Source organism: Neomonachus schauinslandi, chromosome X (genome assembly GCF_002201575.2).
Source record: "Neomonachus schauinslandi chromosome X, ASM220157v2, whole genome shotgun sequence".
In the NCBI taxonomy this organism is placed as follows: Eukaryota; Metazoa; Chordata; class Mammalia; order Carnivora; family Phocidae; genus Neomonachus; species Neomonachus schauinslandi.
Window position 1 is genome coordinate 86,351,525 of NC_058419.1, and position 21,830 is coordinate 86,373,354.

Consider the following 21,830-nt stretch of genomic DNA (forward strand, 5'->3'; position numbering starts at 1 on the left):
TTAACAACATTGTGACCATCTCCAGGCACCAAGTGCACTCGAACCATTATAGAGAAAAAGCTGTTCAGCTATAAATATACCAAACTGGTCAAGTTGGTTTGGTGTTGTCATTGTTGTAATATCCATATGTGGAAGAAGGGGCTCAGGGTGTCTCTGGAACCTCTTTTATAAAGTACTAATCCAATTCATGAGGGGTTCCACCCTCAGGACTAAAGCACCTTCCAAAAGCCCCATTTCCTATGCCATCATCTTTGGGGATTAGGATTTCAACATATTAATTTGGGGTAGGGAGACACAAACATTCAGACCATAGAAATCAGTATTTTAAAATCGAACTTAGCAATCTTTTTTCAGCATGTTTTCTTCCATTGGCCATATATACTGGTCTCTCCTTTCCTCCTTGGAACCAGCTTTACCATTCTGCTCGTTTCCTAATTAAGCAGTAAATAGCTTTGACATCTCACTATTTTTTTTTAAAGATTTTATTTATTTATTTGACAGAGAGAGACCGCGAAAGAGGGAACACAAGCAGGGGGAGTGGGGGAGGGAGAAGCAGGCTTCCCGCCGAGCAGGGAGCCCGATGCGGGGCTCAATCCCAGGACCCTGGGATCATGACCTGAGCCGAAGGCAGACGCTTAACGACTGAGCCACCCAGGCGCCCCCATCTGCTCACTATTTTTATGAGAATCTTGTTTTTGACTCTTTGAAATTTATCCTTTGACAAAAATGAGAACCAGGAAATAATGTGTACTGTGGTTAAGCCCGAATCATCTGCCCAAATACCATTAGTCCATTGATGTACTTAGTATAATATTCAGTTGAACTTTAGAAAATTAGACTGGTGTAGTGACAGTAATTTAAAGATAATGTTAAGGAATTTTGTTCTTGACTTTTTGATGACAGGTAGGATTGATTAGAGGATGAGAAGAAAGCAGATCGTGGGAGGCATTTATAGTTATCTATTCTGATAGGGCATTTTACATGTGTTCAATACCGTTAGACATTTGATCCCATTGGCTCTTTATTGTCCACATTTATTTCAGAGCTTCTGGTGGTTTTTTCCCCCCTTGATGTGAGTGGATTCTAAGCCATGACTCTTATATTTCCACAGATATTAACTCAACATTACAAGGCAAGTACTCTTATTAACACACCTGCTTTACAAGAGAAGAAACTGAGGTGTGAGAGGTAATTTGTCCACAGTCATCAAACTAGTAACTGAGAAGCAGAGATTCGAACTGAGGCAGGAATTCACCAACTTAACTTCACTGAAGCAGAGCTGTCAGTTCTGGCTTTGCAAATAGAGCTCATTTACCTTGGCTGCCAGGAGGGAAAGTTGAGGTCCAGGAGGGCTCAAGCAATTTCGCCCAAGGCGAAATTATTAGCTAATTAGCAGTGGTTGGGGCATTCAGCTGTTTATTGTATGTCTGCTACTATGCTATTCCACATGGGTATAGATATAAAAGAAATCTATAGACCTAATTCTCAGGGAGTTTACAGTCTAGTTAGGGATATGGGATAATTTAAGAACTGGGCTAGTCTGTGATGAAAATGAATACTGATTATTTTAATATGTAGGGTATTAGAGAAATGAGATATCAATGTGAACAAGGAATTTGGGTTGGCTTTAGAAAATTGAGGTTAATCCGAGTGAAAAGAAATTTTGTGAAAGTACAGAAGTAAAGTAAATGCATCTACAATGTCTAATATATACTAGATGCAAAAAGTAATTTGCTTGGTGAATGAATCTCTCCTTTAACAAACTTATCTTCCAGTTTTACAGTTCTCTCTTCCACTGTATCTAATAATCTAGTCTACTGTTGAACTTGAAAATGAAATAAGATTCTAAGATCATGTTTTTCTGTTCTAGAGTTTCTGTCAGTTCTTTCTAAAATCTTGGCCTTCCACCCCATGCTATTCTTCTTCTTTTTTTTTTTCATGCTATTCTTCTTAACCCTTTTTCTGCCATAGCATTTAGCATGTTCTTTTCTTATGTAATTTACTTACTTCATTTCTTGTTTCTCCCCCGCCTCCCCCCCCCGCCCAGTAGAATGTAAAGAAGTTCCATGAGAGCAGGAATTTCTGTTTGTTTTGTTCACAGATACATATCCCCAAAGATTAGAACAGTGCTTGGGACATAGTAAAAGCTAAAAACTCATTTGTTGAATAAGTGTGTGGTCTGTAAGTGTGGAGGCAATGATGAAACCTGTCAGGTCAGATCGGGGGTGGGGGGCGTGGTCCTTGTAGAGCATATTAGGAAATAAAATGGGGGGGATGCATTCATTATGGCCAGATTACAGAGGGTCGCATGTTTTGAGGGAAGGTTTAGGGGTTCACTATAGTAGGCACACACATTATTTATAAAGCTGAGCAAAATCTTACTTATAATTCACTTGTCATCTGGGAGGCATCAGGAAATAGCAGAAGGAACTCTTGCTTTGGAATTAAAGTAAAGGAGTTCGAATCCTGTAGTTTCTGTGACCCGATCAGCTATGTGACCTCAGGCAGGTTATTTACTCTTAAAGATCTAGTTTTCTCAACTGTTAAGTACTGTAAAATAACCCCTACCTCATAAAGTTACGGTGAAAATTAAGAGATAATGTTATAAGTAAAACCTTTAGAATAAAGTGGATATTCAATAAGTATTTCTTATTCTGCATGGATTGATTTGAAATTATTTTAATGTACTAAAACATACTTGGGCTGTTTGGGGCAAATTAGAGTAGTAGGAGGAAGCAAACAACACTGGGGTGGTGTACTGTAACTGTGGTTTAGAAAAAAAGAACAACTACCAAATATGAGTAAAAATGAAAAGAAGATACTATATTTGGGTATTTCAGAGCCATAAAAAAAAACCCCACAGAAAGAACCAGTATCTTTTCACTTCTCCAAAATGGTTTGGAACCTTCAGTTAACTACAGAAGAGAGGAAAATCCCCTAATAATACCAGAGTCACTAATAGTAATGCCTCCAAAAATACTGAACCACTGGGAAGCCACGAGGCTCTGGGGAAAATCAGCCTTTCCTGACATCCTCCTGGGTGTCCCCTTCCGGGCAAGAATCCCACACCGACATGAGCCTGGGTGCTAACCTGACCCTCTAACTAAAATATTTTAATGTTAAGTCCTCTACTTGTTAAGGGTCAACCGAGGAAAACATCCTCCTGGAGAAGCCTTGGACATTTTCTATATAGCTGTTTGTTAAAGACGTCATTATCTTCTTTTTTTAGCTAATTGAGCCTTGAGACAGATTTGTTTTAGAATGAAGATCCAGCAAACATTTATTTCTCTCAACTGGTTTATTTCCTTCTATCAGATGATGTGACTCAAACAGCACCCAAGGCTTTCTTTCGGGTTGTCAGGAAACACAGCACGGCCTGTAATGCTTTATTACAATCACAGAGTCAAGGAGGATCATACACTTCATTCCTCTTCCTATGTAGTTTAATATTATCAATTTCTCTTTTAGCTGGCTTGCTGTAGGGGACTTTAAAGGCTTTACCAAACAACCAGTCTGTACCTGAGACTGATCCATATAGCTTAGCATTTAACGGATTGAACGTTGCTCTGGATGCGATCCAAACACTTTGTAAGTAGAGTGTCTTCAGAAGACCCTGGTGTCTAACGATAGGGGAGCAGTTTAATAAATGTGGTGCATGCATCCACCCCATTGAGACTGTAGATCCTAAATTGTAAAGAAAATCAGTCCTGTAAGCCCTTACAAGGAGCACAACATGCCACTGACCGGCAGTGAACATGCATGCACTTAGGTTTTGAACATGGGTAGCTCTCAAAAACATAATATTGGGGGGGGGGAGGGAAAGGCAGCCCAATCCACCCAGTAAACGTGGCAGAGAAGGCCACTTGTCCCCCAGGATCTGCTTTCCATTTCTTCCATAGGAGTGGGCTTTTAGAAGGAGAAATGGCTTCCTGGAAAGAAGACTTTCTTTTCTCTCCTCTCTTGCAGTGGGATGCAACCGTGCGACCAGGTCCTGGCGGGTGGGGTGGGGTGGGGTGGGAGTCGTGTGCACAGCTGAGAGGCGCTCCCCATAAAGGGAAGGGGAGAGCCTTTCCTTGTCTCCTTCTCAATTCTCTTGCCCTGCAATGTGGGCCTGATGGGGAGGGCCACACCTGGGGACGGTAGAGCAGGAGGACAGGGGGGCCCCCCATCTCATCCCAGGAACCTTTCTGCTCTGACTCTTACGGGAGAGAAAAAATGGGCTCATGTCTCAGGAAAGCCCCTGGTATTCTGGTCTTGGTTCCAGCAGCTGAACCTGTTTCCCCATGCCCCATGATGCTGTTTCTGGAAGTTTAAAAGAAGCAAAAGAATATTCTGTATTTCTGGATATGTAGATTTAGCCAGCCTTGGACTGGCCAGTGGCTGACATGAGGGGTGGGCGCCGCAGAGGCGGAGGGAGGGGACGGAACGAGGGAGAGGAAGAGTACAGCCGGCTTTCTCTGTCTCCTGTGTGTCCGACCAGGACAGGCAGTGATGAAGGATGATGATGTCGGCACGTGTGAGATTTTTGTGAGTGCTCACGCCAAGCTCTTTCCTGCTGGCTTTTAGCAACGACTTTTGTCCCTGTCTGAGGTAAGTGACTGCGTTTGGAGGACATACTGGTATTATCCGGTCCCCCGACAGACAGCCATGGAGGACACAGCGTAGTTGTCACTGTAGGAGGGAGCCGCGAGACGGAGTGGGGAAAACAGACGCTTTGGCAGTTTGCTGTTAAGGCCTGTGGCACAGATGTTGCCAGAAGGCTGGCAGGCTGCAAGGGGCCACACAGGTAGCATGTACCTTGGCCCAGACTCTAGACAGTGATGTCACCCGCTCAAAAGCCGAAACTGTCAGCAGCCTGAGTGACTCTGTTTCTCGGGGCCAAGCTCAAGTTCATCAGGCTCAGAGAGTCTGAACCTAACCAGAGTGCAGAGTTCAGACAAAGTAGACTGTTTTCTCCGGGTAGACAAGCAGCAGACTCCTCTGTGTAGACCCCGAGCTGTTGTCAGAAGGTGACTTAGAGGACAGGGTAAAGACAGAAGCAATTGGTTGTGATATGCTTCTATCTAGACTGGAAAAGACTGATGGGTCCGTCTCCTTCCTAGGGACAGCCTTGTCCCTCCCCCTCCCCCCCCCTCCCCACCTAACTGATTTAGGTCGGGCACTGTATCCATTCTGTCAGCCAGTGGTCACACGGATCATCTTACCATCTGACCTTTGGAGATTTGCTTTTCTTCTTCTTTTCACATTATTTTTCCAAACTGGATACCACACGTGCACTGGATTCTCCCCAAATGAATCTAAGGTGCATTCCAACTGGGTCACTTTGCAGTTTGGGGATTCCCAGGCTTTTCGGGGCACATGAACAGCTAATCTCATAGCTTACTCCCATAATTTGCCAGTCACATCTAAAATATGGCAGTTTTGCTGGCTGTCTGAGGAAAACCTTCATTCTCTTACCTTTAATTCTTGGGGACCCTCATGTCTGCCCCCACCCCCATTCCAGGCGCATTCCATGATGCTTTTGGTAGTATTTTTGGATGAGTTTCTTCCTGGCACATACATAGGAGGGTCTTCTGGCTACTCAGCTGTCCCTGCTTTCATTCTGTTTGCCTAGGTGCAGAGTTGCCCAAAGTCTAGTCCTTGATCCGATAGGTTTCTTTCACTGCCTGGTCCATGGCTTCAGATACCATTTTTACATAGCTGCCTTGCAGGTCTTTATATTTAGTCTTGACTGTAATTTCTATAATACAGTCCTGAAACTCATAACTTATTTAAATGAATTTTTGATAAGATAATACATATCATGGTACAAAATGCAAAAGTTCCAAGAAAAGACAAGTTAAAAAGAGGCCTCTTTTTGTCCTTGGGTAGAAATTTATCCCATTCTCTTCCTTGGAGGCAAATGTCCTCATCATTTGGGCCATTTCCACCCCGAATGTGCCATACTCTGAAATCAGTGTATGTGATGACAGAGTTAGCACCTTCTGTTTTTTTTTTAAGACTGTATTTATTTATTTATTTATTTATTTATTTATATTTATGAGAGAGAGAGAGAGAGAGCACGCACACACGCACGAGAGCAGAGGGAGGTCCAGAGGCAGAGAATCTCAAGCAGACTCTGTGCAGAGTGCAGAGCCTGATGCAGGGCTCGATCCCACGACCCTGAGATCATGACCCAAGTCGAAACCAAGAGTCAAACACTCAACCCACTGCACCACCCAGGTGCCCCAGCATCTTCCGTTTTTAATCCCAGCTTTCCCACTGGACATTCTCACTTCCTGTAAATGCTGTCCATACCTTACCAGCCACCTCAGCTCAAAGCCTTGGTGTTCTCTTTTACTTGTCTTCCCCTTTTGCCTCATTTATATATTTTTATTCACCATATTCCACTGCCTTATTCTTCACAGTGTATTTTGCAACAGACTTTTCCTTTCTGTTACACTGGCCTGTCAACAGCAACCAACCAGATGGTGTGGTAACCTCCCGGCTCACACAGTATTTGACTGATGATTCCCCTGAGAACGTGAACGTCCACTACTGTACTATAACTAGAAGGATGGTTGATGGATTGTCTACACGATGCGTTTTTGTTTGCACAACTCGCCTTCAACTGGATTATGGGCTCTCAGAGGACAGGAATCATTGTGCGCTATTTCTGGTGTATTCCTTTTAGCACTTGACATGGTCTTATACATCGAGCCAGTTCTCAATATATATTTGGCAAGTGATGAGCTGAACATTGTTTTTTGTTGGTTTAGGTAAGATGTGGGCATTTTGTTTTTAAAAACATGGAAAAAAAAATAAGTGGCAGGGAATATAGTGGCAAGACGTTGAGAAGATAGCCGGCTATATTTAGGAGCATTTTTACCTTTTCTTTTCCTCGACCTTGTGGTGGTTTTGAGGTAGGTCACTGAGGAGCATGAGGTGACTGCGAGGAGGCCTAGGAGGCTATTAAAAAAAAAAATCCACGTGAGAAGAATGGTTGCCACTGTGCAGAACTAGGTGCCTGCCTGTGGGCGACTGACATGGGGCTGAGTCACAGGGAAGCGGCTTTGATGGGGACAGGGATGGGGAGAGAAACGATGTTCACAGGGAGGAGTGACAGTTACCTCTTGCACCTGCAGAGTTAGGGGTGTTCGGGAGATTTGGAGGTAAGTTTCTGGAGTGGGGATGGGAAGATCGTGCTGGACCTACAGTTGCCAGAATCCCTGCTTTAAATCTTCATGTTGGGTGGATTAAGTTCTGTACTGAAAAATTGCTTATTATGGAAAATTTCAAACTCTGGTTATTGACTTTGGATACTTCCCAGACACCGATTTCATGACTCAAGAAATTGCAACCAAAATAGGAAAGTCGAGACAATACTATTATCGTATTGTCTTGGTATGGTATTACATGGATGTAAGTCACCTTTTCTGTGAAGTTTTCCTCAACTACTTTTTCACTTAAAAGAATGATTCATTCTGTTCCCTACTATGTCACCTGTTTCTGCCTCTATTTTATGGTGCTTGTCACAATTTGACTGGCTTTATAATTAGTTATGTGTTCCCAGGCTGGCGGGGGTGGGTGTGGTGTTGGTAGGGGGCTCAGGAGGGCAGGTTCTCCATGCCTCCTTAGCACCCAGCCCAAAGCTCTCTCCTCCTGGAATGCAGCATACGCCTGTTCAGTACCAGCTCTTAGAAGGATGAACAACAGATTGTCTTTTCTTTTCTTTTTTAAGTTTATTTATTTAAGTAAACTCTACACCAAACGTGGGGCTTGAACTCATGACCCTGATCAGGATCAAGAGTTGCATGCTCCTCTGACGGAACCAGCCAGGCACCCCCAGCTTTTCTATTATAGCTTCTCCACCGTGTGTTTTGTTTTAAAATAATTTTATCAAGTAGGCCGTTAAATATGATATAGTTTTGAGCCAGGTCAAACTTAAACCAGTGAATAGTTACATTTTATTCTGCTCTCATAAGCACATAAAAGGTTTTGCTGGGAATATGGTGTGAAGTGTTTCTTGATGTGTCATTAATGTCGACTCTGGTTATTGACTTTGGATACTTCCCAGACACCAATTTCATGACTCAAGAAATTGCAACAAAAATAGGAAAGTAATCTTTTCAGATGCTGTTTTGTTCCCTGCCAAAACTTAAACATATGGTGCAGGGGGAAAAGGGCATTATGTTCACAGTTTGGGGAACTGTGTATAATCTATTAATGGTATTTGTTGTCAAACTATAGTTTTCGGTTTTCATGATTTCATTCTTTCAGCAAACATTTCTTGAATGATGACCACGTTCCAGACATCACGCTGGGTTCAGTGGAGTTTGCGGTATCATGGGGAGGACAGACATGCAATAACAGTTAGGTGGGCACCAGCTAATTTGTGCCGAAGCTGGTGCGGTTTCGGATGAGTCCTGCAGGTGAATAGGAAAGGGCCAGGTAGACAGGGGAGGGCACGGTGGGAACTGGGAGACAGACCTGGCAGTGTGGACAGCATGTGCCGAGAGCAGAGAGGTCGGAAATGGCCTGGCTTACTTCAGTATTTAGCTATCGTTTCGATTTCTAACAGGAAATATATATATTGTGCACGGTAGAAAATTCAAATGGCTCCAGAGTGAAAATTAAATCCTGTCTTTCCTCTGATCCCCGGCTAACTCAGTTCCCTTCCATAGAGATACCAGTGTTATACCTTCGTGTGGATATCCTTTTAGGGAATTTTGCTGCATTTAAAAACCTGAGGTAGATTTTGTTTTTTCATTTCCCACGCGAAAGGTAGTGTGCTATACAACTCATTCTGCACCTTGCTTTTTTCCCCCCACTTAATGCATTGTGTGTAGCACTGCTGCATTCTTTTTAGTATAATGGCTACACACTTCGTTATATGAAGGGACCACAATTTATTTAGCCGGTACCCTTTGGAAGAGGCACTTAGGCCTTTTATGACAATGTGTTGTTATCCATCCCGTGAAGCCGATTGGAATAAGTGAGCAGTAGTCCCAGAGTGCAGAGCTGAGGGTCATAAACATATTCACCTCTTAGTTCAGATTCTGTTAGCAAACAAAAAGTCCGGCATATTTGGAAAGGAACCAAATAGAATTTCAAGAAGTGAAAACCAGTCATTGACATTACAGACTCAGTGGATAAAGAGCTGAAGAGAGAATTAGCAAACCAGACAAATGGATCTGAAGCAATTATCCAGAAAGTGGTACAGAAAAGCAGAAAGAAACTACACCCACGTGCCCCAGCGCGACACAGCAGTGAGACGTGATGCACCCAGAGCCGCATGTGAACATGGATGACTCTCATAAGCACATTGGGGGGTGGAAAAAAGCAAGTCACTGAATAATTCATATCACACATAATTCAAAGACATAGAAAATGAAATAACACAGATCCACAATTAGACTCTAGGGGCATAATAAACACCCAGTTCAGGGTAGCAGTTTCCAGGGGGTGGGGTGAGGGCAAGTTCAGGTGTTGATTGGGAACAATATAAAGGGTGCTTAGCTCTCTTGGTAAGACGCTGTTGATCAAACTGAGTGATAGCCACCTAGAGGTCTGGTAGACCATTCTTAGCCTGATAAAGTCTTGTGAAATATATTAAATATACAGAAGAGTGTAGATAACTTAAAAAGTGGAATAAACACCTCTGTATTTACTGTCCAGCTTAAGAAACAAAATTACCGGTACCTTTGACCCCCCCGTGTATATTCTTTCCCAATTATATTACTCTTTATCCCCTATATGTAGTTCTATTTTGGGGTCGCTGATATATTTCATAGTAAAGTTTTCTGTAGTCTTACCATAGTTAACTTACTAGTATAGGTCATCATCAATTTAAATTCCTCCTTTTTTAGAATTGTTGTAACGATCATCTGAGCTAAAAATTATGTACTGTGTGCCTCTGATTAAATTTCTCAACACAACACATTTCAGTATCTTCCTGAGTAGGTGATGTTTTAAAAGCATTAATGAAAATTAACCTTTTGTCTGGCTCCATCAGTTCTGATCACAGAGAACAGAGGTATGGTAGTTTCTTGGCTAGTGCCCTAGGAAAATACTTTTTTAAAAGATTTTATTTATTCATTTGAGAGAGAGAGAGTGCACACACAAGCAGGGGGAGAAGCAGAGGGAGAGGGAGAAGCGGACTCCCCACAGAGCAGGGAGCCCGACATGGGGCTCAATCCCAGGACCTGGGGATCATGACCTGAGCCAAAGACAGATGCTCAACCATCTGAGCCACCCAGGCGCCCCGAAAATACTTTCTACAAAAGTCTGAGTTCATGCTGGGAGGGCAATCTGGGGAAAGTCTCCTTTGGAAGATTAAGAAGAGTCATCGTGGTGGTAGTGTGGGAAAAGGAAAGACAGACAAAAACCATCTGTGGAGTAGCGGTTAAGGACCTTGTGTTAGAGCAGTGGGACCTTAACTTTCCATCTGTAAAAGAAAGGTTTCCTAGTTGTGAGGTCGGGTGTGAGTTAGCTGCAAGGCTATTATTGACAGTCTAGAGAAGCCCCCTGCAATTTCTCAGAAATAGTGTTATTAGTCAGCTCGGGCTGCTATTAACAAAACACCACGGACTGGGTAGCTTAAACAAGAGAAATTTATTTCTCACAATTCTGAAGGCTGTTAAGTGTAAGATCAGGATGCCAGCATAGTTGCGTTCCGGGGAGGCCTCTCTTCCGGGCTCGCAGACGGCTACCTTCTCGCTGTGTCCTCACATGGCCTTTCCTCTGTGCACGCGTGCGCGGGAAGAAGAAGCAGGTGTCTCTCCCTCTTCTTATAAGGCCACCCGTCCTATTGGATGAGGGCCCGCCTTATGACCTCACTTAACCTTTATTTCCTCCTCAAAGACCTTATCTCCAAATTACAGTCACGTGGAGGGGTGGAGGGGTTAGGGCTTCAACATAGGAAGTTTGAGAGAACACTGTTCAGCCCATAGCAGATAATTTATTTTGGTTGCTAGTCTTTGAATTCAGGTGAATTCTTAAATAGGTTTTGTTTTCTTTAATTTGCAAAAATACACCGTCATCAATTAAAACTTTGGTGAGTGCGGTTCTGTTTCTGTTCATTGATTTCCCCATGTGTTATGAAAACCCTACCTTGTCACTCGTGTGTGTCTGTAGCTTCGCATTTCAGGTTAAGGCTCAGCCATCCCTTAGTAATTGTGGTCACTAAGAGCAGCAAAGGTAGGTGTTGTTGTGTGCTCTGGTTTCGTGGCTCTCTAAGATAACTGCGATTAGTGCATCCCTTTATTTGCAGTGCTACTGAACTTCAGAGCCTCTAGGAGGGTAGATTCTATAATATGCCTCATAAAAACCACTGGAAGGTTTTTAACCGGTGAGAGTGCTTGAAGTGTATTCATTAATTTGGGCCAAGTTCTAAAGGCTAATAAATGTGGGTACCCTTGCATTTTGTGGCAGGTAAGAGGTTGAAAATAAGTAGTTGCTTTCTTGGGGTTCAGAACTAAGTGTCTTTTCCTATGACTCACATAAGGTAGTTCTTTGTTAACAGATGGCTACTGGCTAATGTCCCCATAGTCTACTGTCATTTATTGTGTGGCTGTGGTGGGTCAGATGCAGGAATGGCTGGTGAGTACTCCCTGAGCATTGCCCTTGGGAGAATTAGTCCTGGGGATGAGGGAGGGGCTGTTAAAAGGCCTTCACAGTGCAGTGCAGTTGTTGCTCTGACAACAAGAGACTGTGTTCTGGAGATGCATGGTGAGCAGGGCAGCCACATACGGTTGTATAGGTTGTGCCCTGAACAATTCCACGGAGCATCTTTCATGTGGAATTCTGCGAGGGCAGCCCTGATTGTGGAGAATCCAGTCCAGTCCTGAGGTATCAGGAAGGGCTTCCCTGCCTGGAAGACGTGATAACTATATTGTGACCTAAAGGATAAGTAGGGCTTAACCCTGTGAGGATGATTAGGGAAGACAGAGTGCGGAGAGAATTCCAGACAGAAGCTCAGAGGAAAGATTGATTAATTTGTGTCAAAGGGTGGCTGGTGTTCATCATCTGAAAGTCTTGGCTGGGCCTTTAAGGAGTGGCAGACAGGTCAGGAAAGTGGGTGATAATCCACTGTGGTAACCTCTGTAGTCCTTTGGCAGTTGACTTGAATTTGATTAATGTGTGTAATTGAAGGGGAAATACAAAACAGCAATTAAAATGTGTTGAGTGATGACAGCCACAGGTGGTATTGTCCTTGATTTTGGAAAATGGCAGAGTGTGAAGCAGAAACAAATAAATCATATACCTGGTCTAAAACAGAAAACCAATCCTATAATTTGAAAGGTCCCTAGACCTAATCCAGGAATTTGCTGGCTTCCCATTATCTTCCACTCAAACATATCTGTGAATTTTATTTTAAAAGCATTTTGAAGAAAATGTGTTTAAGAATATGGGTGGTCATCTATACTGTTGGTGTTCGAGGGGTTGAATTAGTGATACTCTCTGTTCCCTACCAAAACTTTGAACCAATTGGGAGATAAAGGAACCAGGTCAAAATGTCTCATTGATTAGTGGCAGAGCTTGGAGAGTGTGGTTTAAGGGTGTGGCAGTAATGGGATTCCTGAGGCTGTAACCCTGGATTAGGCAGAAATAATCCCTCCAGCCCTGGAAGTGTTGAGCCAGCATAGGCCCCACCTAGAATGAGGCAAGTGTAATCAGCCTACACTTGGGTACCATATTGGACTCCTCTAGTTGAAAGTTCAGTCATGGAGCCCAAGTCTGCCTCCTTGGTCCTAGTTTTCAATGAAAGGCTTTTCCAGTCTTTCATTCTACCCTAGAGTGAGGATCTTCCTTTTGTAAAGATCATCAGAAGGCTATATGGTATATGGTCATGTGTGGAGAGAATTGTTATACTGTCCCATGTCTGGTGGTGGTAAGCAGATATCTAAGACCTAAAATCATTTCTTCTTTTTATTCCCAACTGTGACATTCCAGATTTGGGGAAGCTACTTATAATTGATGGTGGTTTTGAATCACAAAAACGTGTCCCATCTTGGTCTTAGTCAAATCTCTGGAATGCCAGCTGCTGGAGAAGAGGGGCATTGGATGGGAGGGTGAACTCTTGCCTGATGGGCTTGATTTTCACTATTTTAGTGTCTCATATACTGGTCAGAACAAGACAGAACTTCTGTCTTAAAGAGCTATGGACTCAGTTTCTTTCTTTCATCAAAGTCATCCTCTATCAGGGTAGCATTACTCCCAGGCTGGCTGTTTGGTGATTCACAGATTTTCTGGAGTATTATCAAGAGTTACTGGATGTGGAGCAACTAGAACTCTCATACACTGCTTGGGGGAAAGGGGTTGTCACAAAATGGCATGGTAACTCTGAGAAATGACTTGGCAGATTCTAATAAACACACACTTGCCCTATGACTGAGCAACCCCACTCTGGGTGTTTACTCAAGAAATGAAAACACGTTCATGTAAAACCCTATTCATGGATGTTCAAAGCAGCTTAACTTGTGATAGCCAACAGCTGGAAACAAGCCAACTATCCCTCAACAGGTGAATGGATAAAGAAACTTTTGTATATTCAAACAATGGAGTACTAGTCAACAGTCAAAAGGAGTGTTAATTCACTACTTGGGTGAATCTCAAGGTACACAGTTTCCCAAGTAGAAAAAAATTTTGGCAGTTTTTTAAAATAGTAAACATAGATTTACCATATGACCCGGAAGTTCCACTCCTGGGTATCTACCCTAGAGAAATGAAAACATGTCCATGGAGACTTGTATGCAAATATCCAGAGCAGCATTATTCATAATAGCAAAAAAGTGGACACAACCCAAATGCTCATCAACTGGTGAATGGATAAGCAAAATATGGTATATTCATACAGTGGAATACTATTCAGCAGTCAAAAGTAATGAAGTACTGATACCTTCCTTCCACACAGATGAACCTTGAAAACATTACACTCAGCAAAAGAAGCCAGACACAAAAGACTACATATGTTATGACTCCATTTATATGGAATGCCCAGAAAAGGCAAATCTATAGAGACAGGAAGTAGATCAGTAGTTGCCTGGGGCTGAGAGTAGGAAATAGGAAGTGATTACAAATGGAAATGTTTCAAAATTAGATTCACTTTCATCGCACACTGTGTAACTGGGTGTGGAATGGGGTGCTTTCTTTTCTCAGAATTTCGGATGGAGCTTTTGAGCTCAGAACAACCCCTGTGTGCTGTAAACAAGCCCACAGTAGTAGCCAGGTGGAACTGGTGATCCTCTACTCCCAATCGCTCATATAGTGGAAGTGAAACCTCCTTAGAGAACAGTGCATCCATGCACCTATTCCCCAACTCCTTAACAAAGGCTTATTAATAGAGACATCTAAATATTACAGCAGGTGGATGGCAGTCTAGAATTACAGCTAGCTGAGTGTCGACTTGTTCAACTGTCCTCCCAACAGCTTCAGTGACAAATGCAGGAACTGGCACCCGACTCATGGGGCCTGGTTTCTTTAACGGCCGCGTGGGGTTTTTGAACCACACTTTGTCCATAATTAAATTCCTTCCTCATACCACCAGTTTTTGGATGAGCATATATATCCACTGTATATGGGGGGAGAGGTTTCGTCTTCCTTTTAAAAATTAGAAAAGTTGGCAGTTGTACACCATCAGCCCAATATGCTAATAGAGTTGCGAAGTGAGTTGTTTTAGTACCTCCATGGTGAAGCAGTCTTAAATTTTTTTTTTCCTGAAAAAGTCTTGAATTTTTGCATCTTTGGAGTTCACCATCTTAAGCCCTGTCAGATGTCAAAGGAATTTCATCCATCTTTGGTTTCTGTAAGATTTTTTTTTTTAAAGATTTATTTATTTATTTGAGAGAGCGAGAATGAGAGAGAGAGTACATGAGAGGGGGGAGGGTTAGAGAGAGAAGCAGGCTCCTCGCTGAGCAGGGAGCCCGATGCGGGACTCGATCCAGGGACTCCAGGATCATGACCTGAGCCGAAGGCAGTCGCTTAACCAACTGAGCCACCCAGGCGCCCTGGTTTCTGTAAGATTTTGAAACTGCATTCTTCTCTGATATTAGTCAGATACATGTGAAGTCTGATTCTTTTTCTTCAGCAGCTGACATCTTATGTGCTACGTTTCTGGCCCACATACATAATAGGTTATTTCTCTTTGTAATCCAGAATGCTATGATGTTGATCTGTAAAATCTTCAATGCCTCTGTTGAGCTCCATCATTTTTTTTGCATGGATACTGACTTTTTTGAGCTTTTAAAGAAACTTAATGTTTTGTTTTAATTCCTTATAGTTAGGACCTTTTTACAGTTCCCCATCAGAGGATGTCTTCCAGATCTAGCAGATGAAAATAATGCCGTTCATGATTTTTGTACACCTTTATCCTTTTCTTACCAAAATGCACCTCCACAGCCCTAATATCTTACTCTTTCTTGAAGTGGAAGACAGTAAACATGAACTTAATATCATAGCAATGACTCTGTTTCTTTGTGCCATGAACTACAGTGATAATAAATATGAATCTAAGATGCTTGAGGAGTAACTCAAAATCTGCCTTGAGTTAGCAGTGTATCCTGTTGTTTGGTATCATTTTGGTCAAAACTATCAGGATGGTGTTGACCTTGTGTCTTTGCTGTGGTGTTTAAGTTGCCACATTTTCCCACAAGGGGGCAGCAGCATCACCTTCACTGTCTCCCATCTTTAAAATGGGTGCATTGGGCCCAGGTAGGGAGGGAAACGTTTTATCAGTATATAAAAACAATATTCATCAGTTAATAGCACTTCTAGTATGATGGTGATGGTTACTGGAGAGAGGAGAATACGAGGGCATTTCCTGTAATTGAGGAAGTTGTCTGCAAATATAAAACTCCTATAAGAAAAAATTTCCTGTTTCCCCTTTATACAGTACTCACACCCAACACTTCTGTAACCAGATGTGTGGGGGATTTTCCCATGCCAAGCAGTTCTCCAGCTCTCTAATGGGTAGTGACTGGGTGTCCTGTGATTCAACTCAATTCTGACACTACCTGCCGATGGCATCAGCTCCCACAGGGTAAGGGCTCAGTCCCACAAGACCCCTCTCCCCAAACTTCAGATATCAATGACAAGTCCCAGGTGGTCACCTGCGCTTCTGGCCAACCAGCTACACATCAGAGGTTCCCATGACGCCCTCCTCAGGTTCGGTCATTTGTAGAATGGTTCAAAGAACTCAGGAAAATAGTTTACTTATTTTATTGCGGGTTTATTATAAAAGGATATAATTCAGGAACAGCCAGATGAAAGAGATACATAGGGCAAAGTATGAAGGAAGGAGTGTAGAGCTTCCGCGCCCTTTCTGGGTGCACTACCCTCCCCACACCTCCACATGTTCACCAACCCAGAAGCTCTCTGAGCGCCCATACTTTGGAGATTTTTATGGAGACTCCATTACTTAGGCATGGTTAAATTAACTCATTGGCCATTAGTGATTAACTCTACCTCTTGCCCCTCTCCTGTACCTGGAGTTTTGGGGCGGGGTTTAATTTTTCAACTCTGTAATCATGAAGTTCGTTCCCTTGGCAACCAGCTCCCATCCTGAGGATAATGCAGGAGCCTCCAACCACCAGTCATCTTACTATCATACAAAAAGACACTTGGCACTCCCCCATTCCAAGGGTTTTAGGAGCTCTGTATCTGGAAATTGGGACAAAAATCAAATATATTACCTATTCTAAATGACAGTATCACGCCTCATCTTTCATTAGAGTAGTAGTCATCGTGAAGACCCTGTGGTAGCATGATTTACCTTCTAGTTACCTCCACTAACAATGAGGTAATACCGCAAAGAAACCCTGAGTTCTGGGAAGCAGCTATTGATTTGGGAGGAGGATAGTCTTCTGTAAATGATTTACTTTGATTTCCTGATGAAACATTAAAGTGAAATCGTGTGGCAGGTAGCCTTCAGACTCTGCAGGTCATCCTGCATTATGAGTGTTGAAGGGCTATGGAATCATCTCTTGTCATGTAAAACTTGATCAGAAAATAATTGCCTGGGCGCCTGTGTGGCTCAGTTGGTTAAGCGACTGCCTTCGGCTCAGGTCATGATCCTGGAGTCCCTGGATCGAGTCCCGCATCGGGCTCTCTGCTCGGCAGGGAGTCTGCTTCTCCCTCTGACCCTCCCCCCTCTCATGTGCTCTCTCTCATTCTCTCTCTCTCAAATAAATAAATAAAATCTTTAAAAAAATAATTGCCTGACCAGGGAGTGAAGAAATAATAATAATAATAATAATAATGAAAACCAATACGAGCTCCATCTGGAGTAGAGAGCAACCCCAGAGAACCTTGAGCAGAACCCCACTCTGGCGACCTCATCACCATCCTGCCCAGGGAGGAGCTGCGGCTGCCACAGCCAGCCCTGGTCACCATCCCCTGCACTGTGACCCTGAGCAGCAGGGCTGAGGCCCAGCAGCCTCCTGCCACCCCTCCTCAGCCCTGCCACCACCCAACGTGGCTCCGTGGGCAGGGTGGAGGGAGTGGTGACCCACCGGCAGGGACAAGAAGGTCATCGTCACAAAAGTGTAAAGAATAGTAAAATGGTTCAGTGTCAGAAACAAATCTGGTTTCATCCACAGGAATGACACCAAGCGATATATACCTGTCCACTAGACTGCCATAAAGAAGAAACCCCAGGAAGCACCTTCCCAATGCAGAGGCTAGAGAAACTGTGGTTCGATGTTCCTGACAGAGGAAAGGGTGCAGAGGCAGCAAATGTTGTAGAGAACGGTGGGGAAAGAAAGAGGATGCCAGGCCCAGCAGCGCACACCTTACTCCATACAGAGACCCTATGAGTGTTGACCAGTCTTCCAAGCCTCCTGTGTAGGGAGAAGGGAGAAGGGCACTGACAATCAGGGTACAGGAGAACAAGGTAGACCAGGGAGACAGACTGTCCATCAGGGTTAGAAACTTGCGATTCTCATGAGGAGGAGCAGGAAAATCAAGGAGAAGGGACCCACGGTCAGCAGCCACCTCAGTGTAGGGACCTCCCCAACTTCAGTTACCAGCACAGACACCCGGGAAACCCTGACCTGCAAGATGGCCGAGAGGCCGCAGCTGGGAAGTACGTTCTGAGGCTGAGCGGGGAGAGACTAAGTGCTAGCTTACCATCTCTGACATCATCCCGGTTAGTCACCCAACAAGAAGAAATGAATATGAAATGCCAGCAAGTAAGATCTGAACAAAAGATCGGTGCTGAAGACCTCAAGTGCTTGCCCCGTAACCTGATGACCCGAACGATCTGCATTATGGGGTTTTTATTTTTTCCCTAAAGACAATATCCTTTTTTTTTTTTTTTTTGTAACAATCAACATGTTTTTCTTCTACACCTTTAAAGGTTTTATTTATTTATTTATTTATTTATTTATTTATTTTAAAGATTTTATTTATTTATTTGACACAGAGAGAGACAGTGAGAGAGGGAACACAAGCAGGGGGAGCGGGAGAGGGAGAAGCAGGCCTCCCGCTGAGCAGGGAGCCCGACGTGGGGCTCGATCCCAGGACCCTGAGATCACGACCTGAGCCAAAGGCAGACACTTAATGACTGAGCCACCCAGGTGCCCCAACCTTTAAAGGTTTTAAAACTGTTTTATATTTGCTTGAGATTATTAAGAACCTCGTTTTTAATTTGTAATGAACTTTTACAATTTATTTTTTGACAAAGGTCAACCAGCTGCAAGTATCTGTTAATACAGATCTTTAATAATAATAATAATAATAATAATAATAATGCAGTACAGACACAGAGTTTTGCTTATAGAACTGTATTATTCTTTTTTTTTTAAAAGATTTTATTTATTTATTTGACAGAGAGGTAGAGAGCACAAGTAGAGAGGCAGGCAGAGGGAGAGGGAGAAGCAGGCTCCCCGCCAAGCAGGGAGCCCGATGCGGGACTCGATCCCAGGACCCTAGGATCATGACCTGAGCCAACCATGATCCTGGGGTCCTGGGACCAAGCCTGACGGGCTCCCTGTTCAGCGGGGAGTCTGATTCTCCCTCTCCCTCTGCACCCCCCCACCAGGCTTGTGCTCACACTCTATATCAAATAAATAAATAAAATCTTGGGGGAAAAAAAAGAACTGTAAGGGTGCCTGGGTGGCTCAGGCGGTTAAGTGTCTGCCTTTGGCTCAGGTCATGATCCCAGGATCTTGGGAGCGAGCCCTGCATCGGGCTCCCTGCTCAGTGGGGAGGCCTGCTTCTCCCTCTCCCTCTGCCTGCTGCTCCCCCTGCTTGTACTCTCTCTCTCTCTCTCTCTCTCTCTCTCTCTCTCTCGCTGTTAAATAAATAAATAAATAAATAAATAAATAAATACAATCTTTTAAAAAAACTATTTTTCTAGATTTCACATATTGTTCTTCAACAATGTCTTGTGAGTTCTCATATGTCTTGGTGATAAGAGACATTATAGAACATTATGCACAGAATATAGTAAACGTAGAACTTTGTTTTTCTCATGGAACTTGCTCCATTAATGGCAAAATGAGATGGGGAACATTTTTAGCATTCTGTCTTTTAATACCGCTAGCAAAGAACTGACTATAGAGAGAAGTCAGAAATCTTCCTCCTCAGAACTGTAGAAAGTGTCTTTTGGCGATTTATGTTTTCTTCACATATCACTCACCTTTACTGTAGCATATGGGCCTTCTGTCCAGGACCAAGGGAGCAACACTCCTTCGCTGTGGAATCACATGCTTATCCATAGTTTTGCTGAGTTTTTTTTTTTTTTTCCCCCCTAATGGGAAACCCCACCTAAGACTGGAATGAGACCTAAAGACTCGTAGCCACAGCCCTAAGAAGACAGCTCTGTAGTCCTGGAACCATGATCATACACATGTGCACTGTGGTGTTTAGCTCCCCGAGGGATATAATTACTTCCTGCATGATACCCAGTACTTGCAATGATCTAAACAAAAGCATTTCTTTTCTGTCTCCCCCACCCCCATTCCTCGGGTGTGTGGCAAAAAGCAAGTTGCATTTTTAGGAGCTAGAAATTCTGTGGCCTGGTCCTTGCTGGCAGATGTCCGCAGGACTGGCCTGAGGGCTGTTGCTGGTACAGATCAAAGCTCAGCAGTTCTGCTTTGTGCTGTCTTTGGCAGAAACGACTTTGCTTCTTATCATTCCATCTTCCTCCACCAGAAGCCTGAGAAACGAGACACGATCACTTGGGAAAAATACTCAGTGCCATGATAACCAGGAGAGGTACTGTCCTACCTCGTCCTCCTGGTGGATGAGGGACTCGTGCTGGAGGAGGTTAACCCTTTAGAAGGACCATGCAGCTGCTCCTAAAATACACACTTCATGCCTGGGCTCTAAGATTACTTCTGTGTTTCTTAGTTGTTGCAAATCCACCGTGTCATTATGTCCGTGCTTTCTGTCCTGCAGGCCTGATGGTTTGTCCCCCCCCCCCCCCCGCACTCTGTTTCAGGGCTCATCGTTGGGGTGATCCTGAGGTACGGCACCACTGCCACCAGCGGTCATGACAAGTCACTCAGCTGTACTCAGGAAGACAGGGCCTTCAGCACCTTATTAGTGAACGTCAGTGGGAAGTTCTTTGAATACACCCTGAAAGGAGAAATCAGCCCCGGCAAGGTCAACAGTGTAGAGCAGAATGACATGCTGAGGAAGGTGAGCTGGGGAACACTCAGCCATTGGGGTCCTGACATGATTTTTGACTTCCTGATTCCATCTTGGCCTTGCAGAGAGAAATCCTTGCAAACTCCTGGAGCATGGGTACCTTCTTGGCTCCCAGTTTTGCTAGGAAGCATTGGGGCTATGATGAGGAGAAGAAAGAACCAGATGTGAACTTGAGCCTGTCAAATTCGTTAGGGTCAGGAGCTGACGTGGGCTGCCATGTTGTGCCGTGGTTTGTACGTCACCACTCAGCCTGTCTGTCCATGCCCATCTCTTCCTTACAATGTCTCTTGTTATGGTTTAAGGATGGGGTTGTTTCTTTCTTAAAATAAGATTGGTTTCACTCTGGGCACCTGGGTGGCTCAGTCGGTTAAGCGTCTGCCTTCCGCTCAGGTCGTGATCCTGGGGTCCTGGGATCGAGCCCTGAGTCGGGCTCCCTGCTCCGCAGGGTGTCTGCTTCTCCCTCTCCCTCTGCCTCTCCCCCCACTCCTGCTCTCTCAAATAAATAAATAAAAATCTTAAAAAAAGGAGATCGGTTTCACTTTAAGCTCATTTATTCAGTGTTCCCGATTGTAAGTCTTAGTTCTTCCTGGTTCTTTTGCCATATTCTACAAATACTTATTTAGTGCCCATTCTTATTGGTGAGTGATGCAAAAGGCTTAATGAATCTTTGGAGGGGAAATACCTTGTTGTCTTAGAATTTGAGTCCAATAACTGTTTTTCATTTGACGTTGGGGGTAGCTAAAATACACGACCAGGGGATCATATATCTCTTCACTCGGGTGATTTCCAAGAGAAGCAAGAGATCTGTATTTATCCACATATAGTCTCTTACTCTGTAGACCCAGGCTTATCAGCAGGGAGGCTTCTGTCTAAGCTCTGGGCAATCCAGGTTGTGGGGAATCTCTTTTCATATAGAACAAGGCGAATGCGTGCGAAGGCTTGCGGTCAAAGGCAGGGTGTAGCCTGTGCTCTGCAAATTAAATTCTTACTGTTTTTAGGATCTACCCTAATCCTTAAGGAAAATTATTCTCAACCAGGAGCATAATGCCCATCTTCTCTGTGTCCTTAAAGGCAGTCCTAGTGAACTCGTCTCTCTCAACCCCTCATAAGAATGCCTGGGATTTCCATAAACATTTGTGAAATTAAATGCAACTGAGAAAGATATTCAGTGTAATCACCACGCTCATGGCTGTTTTGAA

At 43.7% G+C, this 21,830-nt stretch overlaps 1 protein-coding gene across 1 annotated transcript in view; it reads left to right on the top strand.

Annotated features, from left to right (window-relative positions):
• Positions 1-21,830, top strand: part of SLC9A7 (solute carrier family 9 member A7) — a 131,627-nt gene that overhangs the window by 42,032 nt on the left and 67,765 nt on the right. The window contains exon 4 of the mRNA XM_044911617.1: positions 20,423-20,622. Coding sequence (XP_044767552.1) covers positions 20,423-20,622 — 200 coding nt within the window. The remainder of the gene's footprint in view (positions 1-20,422; positions 20,623-21,830) is intronic.